The following is a 15,634-nucleotide window of genomic DNA, read 5'->3' as shown; positions in this document are numbered from 1 at the left end:
TGACGGCTACGCGGGGCCAGCGAGGCAGGGGAAAGGCCCACCGAGCAGAGTCGCGGGGCGGGGTGGGCAGCAGGGGTGCGGATGTGTGTGCGTCGGGGGTAGGGATCCACCTTCCCTCTTTATGAATATGGCCGACTTGAGCCCGCAGAGCCGTCAGTCCCGCAGCGCCAGCCTTCCTTTGCCTTCACCAACATGGCGGACACAACCCGGTCCCCTCCCTGGCCCCCAAAGGGGAGAGGGACTACTGCGTCTCTTTAGGACCTGTCCTTGGAGCAAAAAAAAAAAAAAAAAAAAAAAAAAGAAAAGAAAGAGATACCATACACCTCCCCGCCCCCTACTTCTATGATACACTCTCGAGGCCGAGATTAAGAACAGACCCGCCCATTCCAACACGCACCCAGATATCCCAATCCAGTCCGAGGTGGGTGTGAGTTGTAGACTGGAAGGACAGTCCCTAAAACAGGAAAGGAAAAACTACAAGTCCCACTGAGAATCGCGTGGTCTTCATCGTTATCGCGGGAACTGAGAGCCTGGTTTCCGGCCTTCCGTCGGAAGTGACGTCGTGGGCCACTTTCCGAGCCCCTTTCTCGCGAGGCGGAAGAGCTCCATTCGCGGAGGAGCAAGGGGGCGCTAGGGTAGGGAACTGGGTTGTGACGGTCCGGCAAGAGAGAGAGCTGGGGTGCCGGGAAGTTGGGGAGCACAGCCCGCTAGGTGTCCGAATAGGGTAAGACCGCACTGACCGGGTCCGTTAGGAAAGAAGGGACCGAGGAGGAAGGTAATTGTCGGGCGGTTCCCCGGACCGAGGACTCCGGTTGTGTGGAAGGCGCTGCTCCCGGGATGGCGACCGCAGATCCTCCGGCCGCAGCGTCCAGTGGCCTGTCGCCCAAGGAAGAAGGGGAGCTAGAAGATGGGGAGATCAGCGACGACGATAACAGCCAGGTACGGAGCCGGAGCAGCAGCAGTAGCAGTGGCTGCGGGCTGTTGCCGTATCCGCGGCGGAGGCCTCCTCACCCGGCCCGGGGCGGTGGATCCGGCGGAGGCGGTGGCTCCTCGTCGTCATCGTCCTCTTCGCAGCAGCAGCAGCAGCTGAGGAATTTCTCACGCTCGCGGCACCCGTCGGAGCGGGGCCACCTCCGGGGACACAGCAGCTACCGACCCAAAGAGCCGTTCCGCTCTCACCAGCCCTCCGTGCGGATGCCTTCGAGCTCGCTGTCCGAGAGCAGCCCTCGGCCGTCCTTCTGGGAACGGAGCCACATCGCTTTGGACCGTTTCCGCTTTCGAGGCCGGCCTTATCGGGGTGGGAGTCGCTGGAGTCGGGGTCGTGGCGGGGGTGACCGAGGAGGCAAGCCGGGGGGCAGACCCCCGCTGGGTGGAGGACCGGGGTCCGGATTCAACGGCAGCCAGAGCTGGCGGGAGCCCTCTCCACCTCGCAAGAGTTGTATCCTTAACGTGGCGCTCGGCCCTGGGTGTGTCACTAGAGTTTCCCTTTAGCGTCCTTCCTAGGTCTGCGGGATGAGTAACTTCTCTGCGCCGCCAGAGCCGCTCGTTTGTTACTTACGGTAAGTTGTTCTTTGGCAATCCCCATGTGTCATGCTATAGTAGTGTTTCTCAGGATTGCTTTATTGGGTATATTGCCTTTTAACAGGACCGAGTCATTGTTTGGGGCCAAGCTAGTGGGATCTAACAGTCTAAGGTCAGGTTTGTAAACGGACCTCAGAAGTCCACGTTTTATTAGCATTTGTCTTTGCTGGTACAGAAACTTTAATACGTGAGGTTAACTTGGACTGTTAGAGGGAGAGGAAAATTATATATAGACAAACGATTTGGGGAATAGTGTTTTTTTTTTTTTGTTTTTTGTTTTTTTGCGGTTAAACAAAACTTTTATTGAGGGAGAAGAGTACCAAGAGGCTGCTTCCAGAGGTTCTTGAACCTCAGACCTCAGGACGTATTACACTTTTGATATTGTAAATCGTATTATACTTTGATATTGTAAATTGTGAAGTTTCATTCTGCATCATCTTACCGTTTTTGTTTGTGATTTTGTTTTTACCGTTCTTGATTTATTCTTATATATTGGTGTCTTTTAAAGTGGGGGTGGGGAAAGGACCATATATTATCTTCACCAGCTCTGTTAATTCAGAGGATTTAAATTCATGTATCTTCTTGGAAAACTTTACCTCCTTAACTGCTCTATTTCTTACGTTTACTTTGTGGACATTTTATAATTCCTAGTGCTGACAGATTGGGTCAGAAAGAGAAGGATAAACTTAACAGCATTTTAATTTTTAACATATGGGAAGCCATAGGGATGTGTGGGAGCGTGGAGATGTGGAGAGGTTGAGAAGCAAAATACCTGATTTTTCTTTCCTCTAACCTTATTCTTCGTTATCTTTAACATTCCTGAGTCTACACAGTATTTATACTGAGTAATCAGTCACCTGAAGTTTTGCTGTTTTGTGATGGGTTGGTAGAACTATGTCTTGCTTATTCCATGATAACTACATAAAAGTAGTTTACTTGGCACCTTTATTATTGGTTGCAATTTCCATGGTATAATGATTTTGTTAGTAAAGTTATTATATATGAAACTTACATATAATTACGTTTGTTTGGAAAGCACTCAACATTTTTATATTAGAGCCATATGGTCTTTTTTAGATGTCAAGATACAAAGGGGACAAGAAATGTAGGTTAGGTAAGTAGCAGCAGCTTCTGGTGCTAATGCCTTGTAAAAACTTACATTGGCAACCAAAATTTGAGTTAGGAACATTCCAGGATTATTTCAGAGAAAATCACGTAGGTATTTAACTTTTAAAGTGACAGGATGTTTTTCAATAAAGTTAAAATCCCTGCCTGAGCTACTTATTAACCAAGAATTTGTTCATTGTCAATTCTGAATCTAAAAACAGAAAGGTATTTAAGCACATATATATATTTTTTTAAGAATAGAAAAAATGACACTTGTAATTTGTGTTGGAGAGATGGAGTTAAACAATTAGTTTAATGTAAAAAGTTCAAATTGAGGTACATAAAAAGGATTATGGGAACTCAAAGTTTATTCTTAAATTATTCTGTAGAAAGGGGGGTGATGAGTGTGTTTCCCTACCTTTTTCCTTTGCCTTCCTTCTGTACACTCATTTAATATCAACTTGGCCTCTGCCATATACCTTTATTAAGTTAATGTTTTTATTAATAAACAGGTATATGAAGTTGTGAAAAAAAGTAACCAGTCTGATTTCTTTATTAACTTATTAGAAATGAGCTGTCTTGATGTTTTTTCTTTTCACAGATGCTGCATTTAAGAACAGGATGCTTGTTTTGATCCTCTGCTAATTGCTTTTCTTGTGAAGTATCATTAATACATCCTAGAGGTGGTATTCTTTTAAGAATTTGTGAAGAAAAACATAGTTCCCAGCCACTTTTGTATAACATGAGCAAACAAAATTTGTAATGTGAAATTTTATTCAAATTTCTTTCTTTTTAAAAAAATTATCTTTATTGTTGAAAGTATTAGATGTCCCCTTTTTCCCCCAGTCATCCTCCCTTAACCTCTCCCCCGGCCCCCCCATTCAGATGTCTTTAAGAACAAGATTGTACTGAGTTTAATTCATATTTCCATTGTTAATTATAATAATGACATTTTTATTTTACAAGTTTTGCATTCAGAAAGAATAAGTGTTTTTCTGTGGCTCATTTCCATAATCTAGAAGTGAAGCAGCATGAGTACAGGTGGTTGGTGGTGTTTTTTTTAAACTTCTTTCTTTGTAATGATTAAGGTATGCTAGATGTAGCTTCAAAGAAGTAGAATAAACCAAATCCTACTACAGTACTTAACTGTCTTTAAAAAATATTTTAAAATTGGTTTTAGTGAGGGAGAGGGAGGGGAGAAAGTGAGAGAAACATCATGTGGAAGAAACATTCAGCTGCGTCCTGTCCTACTGGGGATGGAGCTGGAAACCCAGGCATGTGCCCTGAATGGGAATGGAGCCCTGCACTTCTTGGTGCATGGGATGATGCCCAATCAACTGAGGCACACCAGCTAGGGCCAGTACTTATTTTCATTCTTAATTGATTTGAGAGATGGGGAGAGGGAGAGAGGAACATCGATGTAACCGGGAATTGAACTCGCACCTTCAAGACTACGGGATGATGCTCCAACCAACTGAGCAACACCTGCCAGGGCATTCTCATTCATTTTTAATTTTTTTTAGTGATGGACACTTAGTCTTAGCATATGTTTCCTTTGGTTGACTACTGTTTTAAACCTTTAAATCCGATGAGAGCTAAAATATTAGGCCAGTGTCTCTCATCAGTAGATAGTCATTCTATTTTCACCTGTAGTTGTAAAGGTTGACAGGTAGTTTGTTTTTAAAACCAGGTTTCAGCTAGAAATTGCATCCTGGCCAGCTTAAAATTAAATTCTTTAAGTGTTTGCTTTTAGCTGTTCTGCATAGACAGAAGTAGATTTCAGCCCTGCTGGGTAGTTCAGTTGGTTAGAGCGTTGTCACCAGCGCCAAGGTTATGGGTTAGATCCCCAGTTAGTGCACATAAAAGAAGCAGCCAATGAATGCCTACATAAGTGGAACAACAAATTAATGTTTCTCTCTCTTCCTCTCTCCCCACCCCCTTCCATTCTCTAAAATCAATAAAAATAAAAATTTAAAATAAGATTTCATTGAGCCTTGAGGATTAGTCAGTTAAAATCATAACTCACTTTTCCTCATTTTTCAGTCCTTTGGTTATTTTATTTCTTACTAAGTATATTGAATCTTCTTTCTATAAATGTTTCCAATGTTATGTCATTATTATTTTTTTAATTACTGGGGCTGTGCCTTTAAATAGCTCCATTGAAAAGTGAGATGTAAATGCAGTTAATTACAGCATTTATATACAAAGAATACATAATGGTGGGGTAGCAAATAATTTTCTGGCTTCAAATAGGTGACATTTGAATTGGGGTCAATTTGAAGAACAGAAAAACCTAGACACAAAGCTATGCATAAATTGTGATGAACAGGGGAAAGGTGGATTGGAAAAGGAAGTACAGGTCAAATGAAGGCATTATATGCCATTATAAGGATTTTGGAGTCTGTTTTTGGTGAGATACAAAAAAGGGAAGAGATCTGACCAGATTTATATTCTAGATTAGTCTAGCAGCAGTATCGGGGATGACTTGTGGAAGAACTCCAAATCTTTGTTCTAGGCCAAGCTTCTCATAGTATGTAAAACTATGGGAATGCATTAGAATGCTCAAAATAAAAAGAGAGGCTATATGTTACCATGGAGAGCACCATTACTGGAGTTAAGAAAACTTAAAGGGGGAAAAAAATGTAGGGAAACAAGTGGAGAAAGAAGTTATGGAAGCCAAGAGAGAAGTGGCTTAGTGTCTAATGCTACAGAGAGGTCAGGTAAAAAGTGGTGGATAAACTCGGCCAGCAGAAGCCAGATGCCATTGGGTTGAAGAGTGTATAAGATAGGTAATAAGTCCCAAAATAAGTAACATTTTTTTTCCTTGGTCTGATCCAGTGGTTCTCAACCTTGGCTGCACATTAGAATCACCTGGGAATCTTTTTAAAATCCTGATTTCTGGGCCTCATCCTCCGGAAATTCTGTTTCTTTGTTACTAATGATGAGGCCCAGAAACCAGGATTTTAAAAAGATTCCCAGGTGATTCTAATGTGCAGCCAAGGTTGAGAACCACTGCACTAGTGTTCTTTCAAGAAACGTGGCTCTGAAGAGATCAGAGAACAAATATTTACCAAAACTTTTGCTAGAACCATTAAGATTTTAAGTTGTAATTCTTGTTTAGTTTCTAAAATATTTGGTGTTGATTCCCATTCTTGAATTGGTCATTAGGGAAGTTTAAAATCTTTGCAAGTTGCTTGTCGTGTAAGTTATTAAACAGAAGAAACATTTGGTAACTAATGCTATATTCTAGCCAATTCAAATGATCTGTAGATGACATTGTATTAAAGTCACATTAAATACTTTTCTCTTGTTAATTTGTAGGCTGGAAAAGGGAGGTGTAACAATTGTCATATGTATGAATTATTTTGAATAAAATTTATAGTTTGGAACTTTGTAGCCATTTCCAAGAAAGAAGTTGTACTGTGTTTATCACTATGTTAGAGAAGAAAATAACTAAAATAATTGGTTTAGGTATCCTTATGTTTAGGGGAAATGTTTAGAAGATACTTTTTGAATACTATTTAAGAGTTTTATTTTTTTATCGTAAAATTGCCTTCATTGTCTTAGTTTATGCATGTGTCAGATGTTAGTATAGTTGATGAGCTCGAAGATTGTTATGTATTAGGTTTTTAAGCAAATGTTTCTTATTCATAAATCAGTCTTAATTGTCAGTGTTCATTTTTTATCTCTATTTTTTTTAAAATTGAGACTTGAGAAGAAACTAATTAAAAAGAAGAAATTTTCCTCCTGATTATCTGAAGTGTAAATTATCCACATCTGTGACAAACCATTCAGTTTCTTCCCTCTTGCTTCAGAAAGGAATCTTAACATCAGCTCATTATGGGCTTTCCTGATACCTACAGAAGGAAGGATGTTATAACCTAACCAGATGGAATATCTGTGGATACTACGGGTAATAATTGACACTAGTGATTTTGTAAGTGGACTATTTAAATGGATATTTGTTAAATTTGAAATATGGGCACAGAATGAAGGTGGGCATTAGCAGCATATATATTAAAGTGGAATTTAGTAATTTAAAAATATCACTTCATCTTGAAAAAAGGGAGACAACTCATCTATAACTTAATGTGTTTTTGTTAAATTAACTGGAAAGTTTTTGGAAACTGGTTTCCTTAATATGCTGTTCAGCCAAAAGTTTTGGAAGATCTCCATCAAGAAAAAATTATTCATCAAAAAGTGAAAACTGTGGGGAAGAAACTTTTGAAGATTTACTTTTGAAGTACAAACAAATACAATTGGAACTAGAATGCATCAATAAGGATGAAAAACTAGCTTTGAGTAGCAAAGAAGAGAATGTGCAGGAAGATCCAAAAACATTGAACTCTGAGGACCAAACAAGCACTGAAAATGTCAGTATTATAAAGGACTCAAGTAAAGAATTAGCTCCTGAGGAGAAAACACAGGTCAAAACTTTCCAGGCATTTGAATTAAAACCACTCAGGCAAAAATTGACTTTACCAGGAGATAAGAACCGGCTGAAAAAAGTTAAAGATGGAACAAAACAACTTTCTCTGAAATCTGACGCTACTGAATCCAGTCAAGGTAATGGAATTAAACACTTCAGTTAAGTATAAGAGTCTTGTATTTCTAAAGGTGTACCTACCTACCTATTTTGCTGGCATGCTTCATTGATATTCTAATAATTTATCTGAATTATTTTTGCACTTTCTACATAGTTATATCATCGAATGAAGGTGTTTATTTCATTCTAATTTTTTAAAAACTTATACAATTTTTAGTATAAATAATAGTGGGCACCTTTTTTCCCAAACTTAAAGGGAATGCTTTTGACATTTACCATTAAACATGTTTATATTTTTGTAGGTACTATCCCTTGTTGGGTAAAGGAAGTTGTTTTTTTTCCTTTCCCCTATTGCTTGTTTGAGATTTTCAGCATGAAATGGATGTTGAAGCTTATCAAATCTTTTTTCTTCATTATTAAGAGCATGCATGTAATATTTCTTCTTTAATTTATTAGTGTAGTGGATTATGTTAATTGATTTTGTAGTGTTAAACTACCCTTGTGTAGTTGAGATAATCCAGCTAGTTCATTGATATATCATTTTTATACATCATGGATTTGGTTTGTTAATTTTTCTTTTTATAAATGTATAATTTATACACAGTAAAATTTATCCTTTTTTACATATGTAGTTTTTTGAATTTTGACAAATTCAGACAGTTGGGTAATCACCACCACTCTCCAGTTAAGATATGGAACAGTTCCATTAACCCCTACCAATTTCTCCATGCCACTTTGTAGTCAATCTCTCACTTCCCAAACCCTTAGCCCACCTGGTAACTGCTGATCTCTTTACTGTCCTTACAGTTTTGCTTTTTCAAGAATGTCATGTAGCCCTGGTTGGGTGGCTCAGTTGGTTGGAGCATTGTCTCATATACCAAAGGTTGAGGGTTCAATTTCTGGCTAGGGTACATGCCTAGGTTGCTTCTAGCTACTTTCTCTTGGCATAGTGTATTTGAGATTCATCCATTTGGTTGTATATAATAGCAGTTTGTTATTTTTTATTGCTGAGTGTTCTATTGTATGGCTATGCAGTTTCTTTATCCATTTACTAGTTGAGGGACATTTGAGTTCTTGGATTTCGGGCAATTTAAAACCTTCATAAATAAAGGTTTGCTAATGCTTTGTTTAGAATTTTTCATCTGGGTTCAAAGCCTTTAATTTTTTACCTATCTTTTGCTTGCCAAGTTTTAGTATAAGGTTGTGATGCTCAAAATGAGTTGGGGAGTGGTTTCCTTTTTTTATTTTCTGGAATAGGTCAAGATTGGAATCATTGCTGGGATATTTGATAAATCTTGCTGGTTAAAGTGTCTGGGCCTGGATGGAGTTTTTTTTCTGGGAAGGTTTTAAACTACTGACTGTCCTATTTCTTTTTGTTCGTTTGTTTTGTTCCTTTTTTTTTTTCTTTTGTGACTCTTCTTTCTATTTCTGGTTAAGGCAGTTTACATAAACTATGTTTTTCTAGTAATGTGTCCATTTCCTGTAAGTTGTAAAAGTGTATTAAAAATTATTCTTGCCCTAGCCAATTTAGCTCAATGGATAGAATATTGGTCTGAAGACCAAAAGGTCCTGGGTTCGATTCCAGTCAAGGGCACATACCTTGGTTGCAGGCTCTTCCCTGGCCCGGGTCCTGATTGGGGTGTGTACAAGAGGCAATCAATGGATGTGTTTCTCTCACATCGATGTTTCTCTCTGTCTTTCCCTCTCCTACTCTCCCTAAAAATCAATGGAAAAATATCCTCAGGTGAGGGTTAACAAAACAAACAGACAAACAGTTTTTCTTAAGATGCCTGGCCGGTGTGGCTTAGTGGTTGAGTGTTGACCCATGAACCAGGAGGTCACGGTTAATTCCTGGTCGGGGCACATGCCTGGGTTGCAGGCTCAATCCCCAGTGTGGGGCATTCAGGAGGCAGCCAATCAATGATTCTCATCATTGATGTTTCTCTTTCTCCCTCTTTCTTTCTCTCTGAAATCAATTAAAAAATATTTTAAAAATTTGTTCTTAAGAATCCCTTACCTTATTTATTTTAATTTCTTAATTTTTTTTTTGTTAATCCTCACCCAAGGATATTTTTCCCATTGATTTAGTTTTTAGGGAGAGTGGAAGAGAGAGGGGAAACCAGAGAGAAACATTGATGTGAGAGAAACACATCGATTGGTTGCCTCCTGCACAGGCCCTACAAGGGCCCGGGCCCAGGCCAGAGAGGAGCCTGCAACCCAGGTACGTGCCCTTGACCGGAACCAAACCTGGTACCTTTTGGTCTGCAGGCTGATGCTCTATCCATTGAGCCAAACCTGGGACTCTTTTACCTTTTTTTTTAAATAATATATTTTTATTGATTTCAGAGAGGAAGGGAGAGGGAGAGATAGAAACATCAATGATGAGAATCATTGATTGGCTGCCTTCTGCACGCCCCCTACTGGGGATCGAGCCCACAACCTAAGCATGTACCCTTAACTGTAATTGAACCAGGGACCCTTCAGTCCACAGGCCCATGCTCTATCCATTGAGCCAAACCGGATAGGGCCTCTCTTACCTTTTTAAAAATTATGTATAGCAGTGATAAAACGAACTCTCCTTTAAAAAAATTTCCCCAGAAATAAATCTGTAGCTTTTAAAACTCCTTAGTTTTTAGCCTCTCTCCTGTTAAGATCCTTTTTGGCTATGAAATTTCTACTTTAGCTACATCTCAGTAGTTTGTAATGTGTAAATTTTTAAAATTCAGTTGTAAATATTAAAAAATTCTTTTTCTTTAACCTGTAGGCTATTTGGAAGTGTTTAACTTCCAAACATGTAGGTTTTCTAGCTGTATTTTTGTTATTGATTTCTAAGTTAATTACATTGTCAGAGAATGAGATCTATATAATACCAGTCTTCTGAAAATACTTGTATAGACTTCTTTATTTAACATATGACAGATTTTTAAAACTGTTATGTATATGTTTGAAAGAAACATGGATTGTTAGATCAAACTTTTTATGTTCATATCTTCCTTCATTTTCTGATCTGCTTGATCTATTACTGAGAAGTTTGTTAAAACCTGCCACTATTCTAACGTTTTTCAGTGCTTGCTTTAAGTATTTTGAGGCTGGGGAATTGACTCATTATTCTCATTATCATGTAGTGACCTTCTTTATCTCTATAATGTTTTTGCCTAAAAGGCTATTTTTTTGTTTTTGTTTTTAAAAGGCTATTTTTGTCTATATTTATAGCCACACCATCTTTATTTTTATAAAGCTTTTATAGTATTTTTCATTTTTCCAGTGTTTTTATACCTCATTCATGTCTTTAGAGCTGCATTTCATTTGCAATTTAGTCTGACAGTCTTAGTCTTTTAAATAGAACATGTAGTTCATTCCCCTTTTTTTTAAATGATTATTGATACTTGGATTTCCTTTGTTTCTTTTTTCTTTCTTGACTCTTGATTATTTTTTGTATAACCTTTTTTACTAGTTTGAAAGTTAGTTACTAAGTTTCTGTTATAATGGATCCTTTAGTAGTTGTAACATGAATTCTTATCAATGTTTAAAATTAACCAATGTCTTTACCCTCTCCCTGATATACAAGGGCCAGTATTTGTCTAACTTTACCCATCTATTTAACATTTTCTTTGCTCATTCTTTCTTCTATGCCTAGAGTCACATATGTTTAAAATACATTTAAAAATTTTCCTTTAGCACCGAAATGCCTCGGGTTCAATTCCCAATCAAGGGCACATACTTCGGTTGCAGGTTCCATTTCTGCCCTAGTCTGGCAGGTGGCTGAGGCAACCAATCCATGTGCCTCTCACATCGATGTTTCTCTCTCCCTCACTCTCTCCCCTCCCTCCCTCCTTTCCACTCTATAAATCAATGGGAAAAATATCCTCAGGTGATTAAAAAAAATTTCTTTAATGTGTGTTTGCTGGTTGGAAAACTTATTTCTTGTTTGCCCTCTTTTAAAAATAATTTTCCTAGGTTTAGAATTCTAGGTTGGTTAATTATATTTTCAACATTTAAAAAAATATTTTTATTGATTTCAGAGAAGGGAGAGAGAGAATGATGAGAGAGAATCATTGATCGGCTGCCTCCTGCATGCCCCCATTGGTGATCGAGACCACAACCCGGGCATGTGCCCCGACCTGGAATCAAACTGTGACCTCCTGGTTCATAGTTCGATGCTCAGTCACTGAGCCCCACTGGTTGGGCTCAACATATTGAAGATGTTTTTTTGGCTTCCATTGTTGATTTTGAAAAGTCATCTATCTTAATTTCTAGTTTGAAGGTAATCTATCTTGTTCTGGTTGCTTTAAAGATCCTATTTTTGTCTTTGGTATTCTGTAGTTTAACTGTGATGTGTTGATTGTAGTTTTTATTTATCTAGTTTGGGATATGTTGTGCTTTTTGTTTTTATTGATTCTGAAAAATTGTTATCTCTTAAAATACTGTCCCATTCTCTTTCTTTTCCAAAACTCTGTGTAGATGTGTATTGTATGAAATCATCTCACGTTATCTTCTTTTTCCCTTAATTTCTCTTAAGTTCCTATCTCTTTAAAACTCTGCTACAGTCTCTGAAATGCCATTTCTATATCTTTTAGTTCACTGATTCTCTCTTTATCCGTGTCTGTGTTTGATCAGTCTTAAGCCCACCTATTGAGTTTTAAATTTCAGTTACAGGTTTTATTTTAGTATTGTATTTTTATTTTGTTTCCAGATCACTTGGCTCATTCTTTTTAGTTTTCTTTTCTCTGCTTATTTTTTCAAATATATCTTTATTTCTTTTCTTTTCTATTTATTTATTTATTTATTTATTTTTACAATATACAAAATAAATCAGTCTTTATGTGATCTCCACTTTCGGAACTCGGGTATCAGATTTCTCTCCTGCAAGTTTTCCGTTGATTATTCAGGAAGTTTTTCTGTATTTTACTTGTAATTCCAGTTTGTTCCTGAGAGGATGTCCATGCAGCATCCACTTCCTCTTCCGCCATTTTTAGTTCACCCCTATCTTTATTTCTTTATACATGTTAACCGTAGATTTGTTTTGTTTTGATTCTCCCCTTTGCCTGCTAATTTCTTGTATCTGAGGTCTTTGTGGGTCTGATTTCTGATGATTTCTGATGATGGTGGTTCTTGTTTTTGGCACTTTCTTTTCTTGAATACTTGGTGATTTATTTATTTATTTATTTTAATGAGTTGCTCATTTTTCTTTGAATTTTTTTTTGGTGGGAATTTTTTGAGGCCTGGCACAATGGTGAATTCATTTCCCAGAGAGGATTTGCCTTTGCTGCTGCCAGGCACTTGAGTGGACTTTTGCTCTCGGACCACTTTATATTTGAAGTTTTCAAGGCCATCCGTATGGTGTCAAGTTGGTTGCAAACCTGAGTGGTGACTGATTTTGTTACACATTCTTAGGGACATTTTCCCCCCCCTCTTCAATACCATGATTCCAGAAGACAGTTTTGAAAAGTATAATCCAGTGGGATAGAAAAGATGCACATAAGTACATACTAGAGAGCATAATAAAAATTGATGTATGGAAGCCTGCAGTAACACAGAGGAAGGATCAAAAAATCCCACTTGGGTTTAGGACGTTTTCATAGTTATGGACTGTCTTGAAAAATGAGTCGGAATTTTTCCACTTAGGGAGTCCGATGAACCAAATAAGCAGATGAAGTCACAGATCTTTTTTTTTTTTTGTCACAGATCTTTTAAAAGATATTGGATTATGGGTGCAATGTGTGGGCTACATGATATGTTTCTAAGAGTGGTTAGATATGAATTTACAAAAGGATAGGTGAGATTGGATAATGAAGGGCCTTGAATATCTTGTGAAAGAATTTATTGTTTATTTTTTGATTTATTGATTTTAGAGAGAGAAGAAGGGAGAGAGAGAAAAAACAACATCAATTTGTTGTTCCACTTATGTATTCATTCATTGGCTGATTCTCAAATGTGCCCTGATTGGGAATGAGGACCAATTGAGCTACCCGGCCAGGGCTTGCTAAAGAATTTAGAGTTTCTTTAAGTATCAGGTGGGCAGTCAGATATTTCAGATATTTTTAAACAGGAAAATGATGTGATCAGGTGTCTGTTTTAGGAGGATAACTGGCAGCAGTATAAATGAGTTATTGGGGGAAAACCAAAAAGAATAAAACTTACCTGAATCAATAAGTTACATTATTTCTACTTATGCATTTTCTCTTCCAATCTTCACCAAGACTCAGCTCTGCAATCAAACCTTCAAAATTATTGGTCATCTTTTTTTCCCCCCATTTCTCTCAACTCTTCTAAACTTTCATCATTTTTCAGGCTTTTACTCAGCCTTTATCTCTATTGTCAGCCTATGAGCTTGCCTCTACTTCAAGTGATCTCATTCAACTTCCAGCTTCTCACTTCCTGACTGTAAACTTATATCCATACTGATTTTCACTCCAGTTCCTCCACTCTGAAAAAGTGGTACCTCTTCTCATTTATGGCCACTTTGTATAAACCTGTATTCCTGGCTCTAACTTCTCCCACCTTCTCTGGACCTTGCTCTATCTGTGTGTTTTGATTAATCTTTAACCACTTTCTCTTAATGGGTTTTTATTATGATCATATTTTAGTGTTCCATCCCCAAATTTAAACATTCCCTCCTCCCCATCCTGCGTTCTCCTTTAACTTGTCTTTTTAACCAGACTTCTGGAAAGAGCGAGTCTTTGCTGACTCTCTTTATTTTACTGCTTATGCTTTCGTAACCAAGTGCAGTCTGCTTTTCCATCCTTACTAGAATACTGAAACTAATGATGGCAAGGTTACGTTGAACTAATTGCGGAATTCATTTTTCATTTTCACTTTTTTCATTTCATTCATTCAAAGATTAATGGAGCACTTTATTCCAGGCTCTTGGAACTACATCACTGAACAAAATAGTCAATAATTTATGCCTTCATGGTCTTGCATTTTAGAAAAAGAGACAGTAAATAACAGTGTTAGAGAGAAACGAGGGTAAGTAGGATGGGGTAGCGGGTACAGGTTGCAGTATTTTTTTATTTTTTAAATCCTCACCCAAGGATATTTTTCCATTGAGTTTTAGAGACCGTGGAAGAGAAAGGGAAAGACAGAAATAAATATCAATGTCAGAGAAACATATTGATGGTTGCCTCCTTCACGGGCCCAGGGAGGAGCCTGCAACTGAGGTACGTGCCCTTGACCGGAATCAAACCCGGGACCCTTTGGGCCATAGGCCGACGCTCTATTCACTGAGCCAAATTAGTTAGGGCCAGGTTGTGGTATTAATGAGTGATTAGGAGGCCTGAATTTGAAGGTGAGATTTAAACACAAGTTTTGAAGATGCTGAGGAAATAGCCAAATGGATATCAGGGGGAAGAGGTTTCTAGGCAAATAGAATGAATAGCTAGGGCAGTAATTTTTTTTATTTTTTTTTATTTTTTTTTTTACTGTGGTCCTTGTACCAGCATTAACTGGGAACTTTATAGAAATGCAGATTCTCAGACCCTACTCCAGATACTGAATTGGAAACTCTGGAAGTGGGGCGCAGCAATCTATATTTAACAAGCCTTCCTGTTGATTCTAATACCTCCTAAAGTTTGAGAATCACTGAACTAGGACAACGGTTTTCAATCTTTTTCATCATATGACACATAAACTAATTACTAAAATTCTGCAGTACATCAGAAAATATATTTTTTGCTGATCTGACAAAAAATAGGTATAATTTTGATTAATTCATACAGAATGGCTGTTGTTGAGTTGGCTGTTATTATTTTTTTATTTAACAATCTAAAGGAGAAGAGGTCAGTGCTCCCAAGCAATCAGGTATCACATGTTTTAAAAATTCTCGCGGCACCCAAGCTGAAAATCGCTGAACTAGAATAATGACCCTAAGGCAGAGGGTTGCCTGGATTATTTGGGGAATAACAGAGAGGCCTGTGCTACTAAAGAAGAGAGAGTGCCGGCTTTTGTGGCCCAGTGGTTGAACGTCTATCCATGAACTAAGAGCTCAGTAGTTTGACTTCCAGTCAGGGCACGTGCATGGGTTGCAGGCTTGATCACCAATAGGGGGCGTGCAGGAGGCAGCCAATTGATGCTTCTCACTCATTGATGTTTCTATCTCTCCATCCCTCTCCCTTCCCCTCTCTAAAAATTAATAACATATTTTTTTAAGAAAGAGAGTGAGGGGGATGAATAGTGGGAGAGAAGCGGTCAAAGATCGTAAGGATAGATCATGCAGAGCCATATAAGAACTTTGGTTTTTATTCTGAGTGATTCTTGAGCAAATTCTTGGCATTATTTATTTTGTACATATTCTCAAAGGATCACTTTGACTTTTGAGATCTATATTCAGTGATGTTTTTCTCACTAATCTTGAAATTTTGGGGTTTCTGTGATACCATACACATCTGGAATTTTTTTTTT

General features: G+C 38.1%; 1 protein-coding gene across 3 annotated transcripts in view; it reads left to right on the top strand.

The window, feature by feature from the left end:
• The first annotated feature begins 612 nt into the window (after window positions 1–612).
• ZFC3H1 (zinc finger, C3H1-type containing) overlaps window positions 613–15,634 on the top strand; it is a 64,783-nt gene continuing 49,761 nt past the window's right edge. For all 3 annotated transcript variants that reach the window (XM_014531648.1, XM_005884121.2, XM_014531647.1), the window contains exons 1-2: window positions 613–1,438; window positions 6,841–7,254. In XM_014531648.1, the coding sequence (XP_014387134.1) occupies window positions 838–1,438; window positions 6,841–7,254 (1,015 nt within the window). In that variant the 5' untranslated portion in view covers window positions 613–837. The remainder of the gene's footprint in view (window positions 1,439–6,840; window positions 7,255–15,634) is intronic.

Source organism: Myotis brandtii, unplaced genomic scaffold (assembly GCF_000412655.1).
Source record: "Myotis brandtii unplaced genomic scaffold, ASM41265v1 scaffold82, whole genome shotgun sequence".
In the NCBI taxonomy this organism is placed as follows: Eukaryota; Metazoa; Chordata; class Mammalia; order Chiroptera; family Vespertilionidae; genus Myotis; species Myotis brandtii.
Note: the sequence above shows the minus strand (reverse complement) of the source record. Positions and strands in the feature narration are given on the sequence as shown.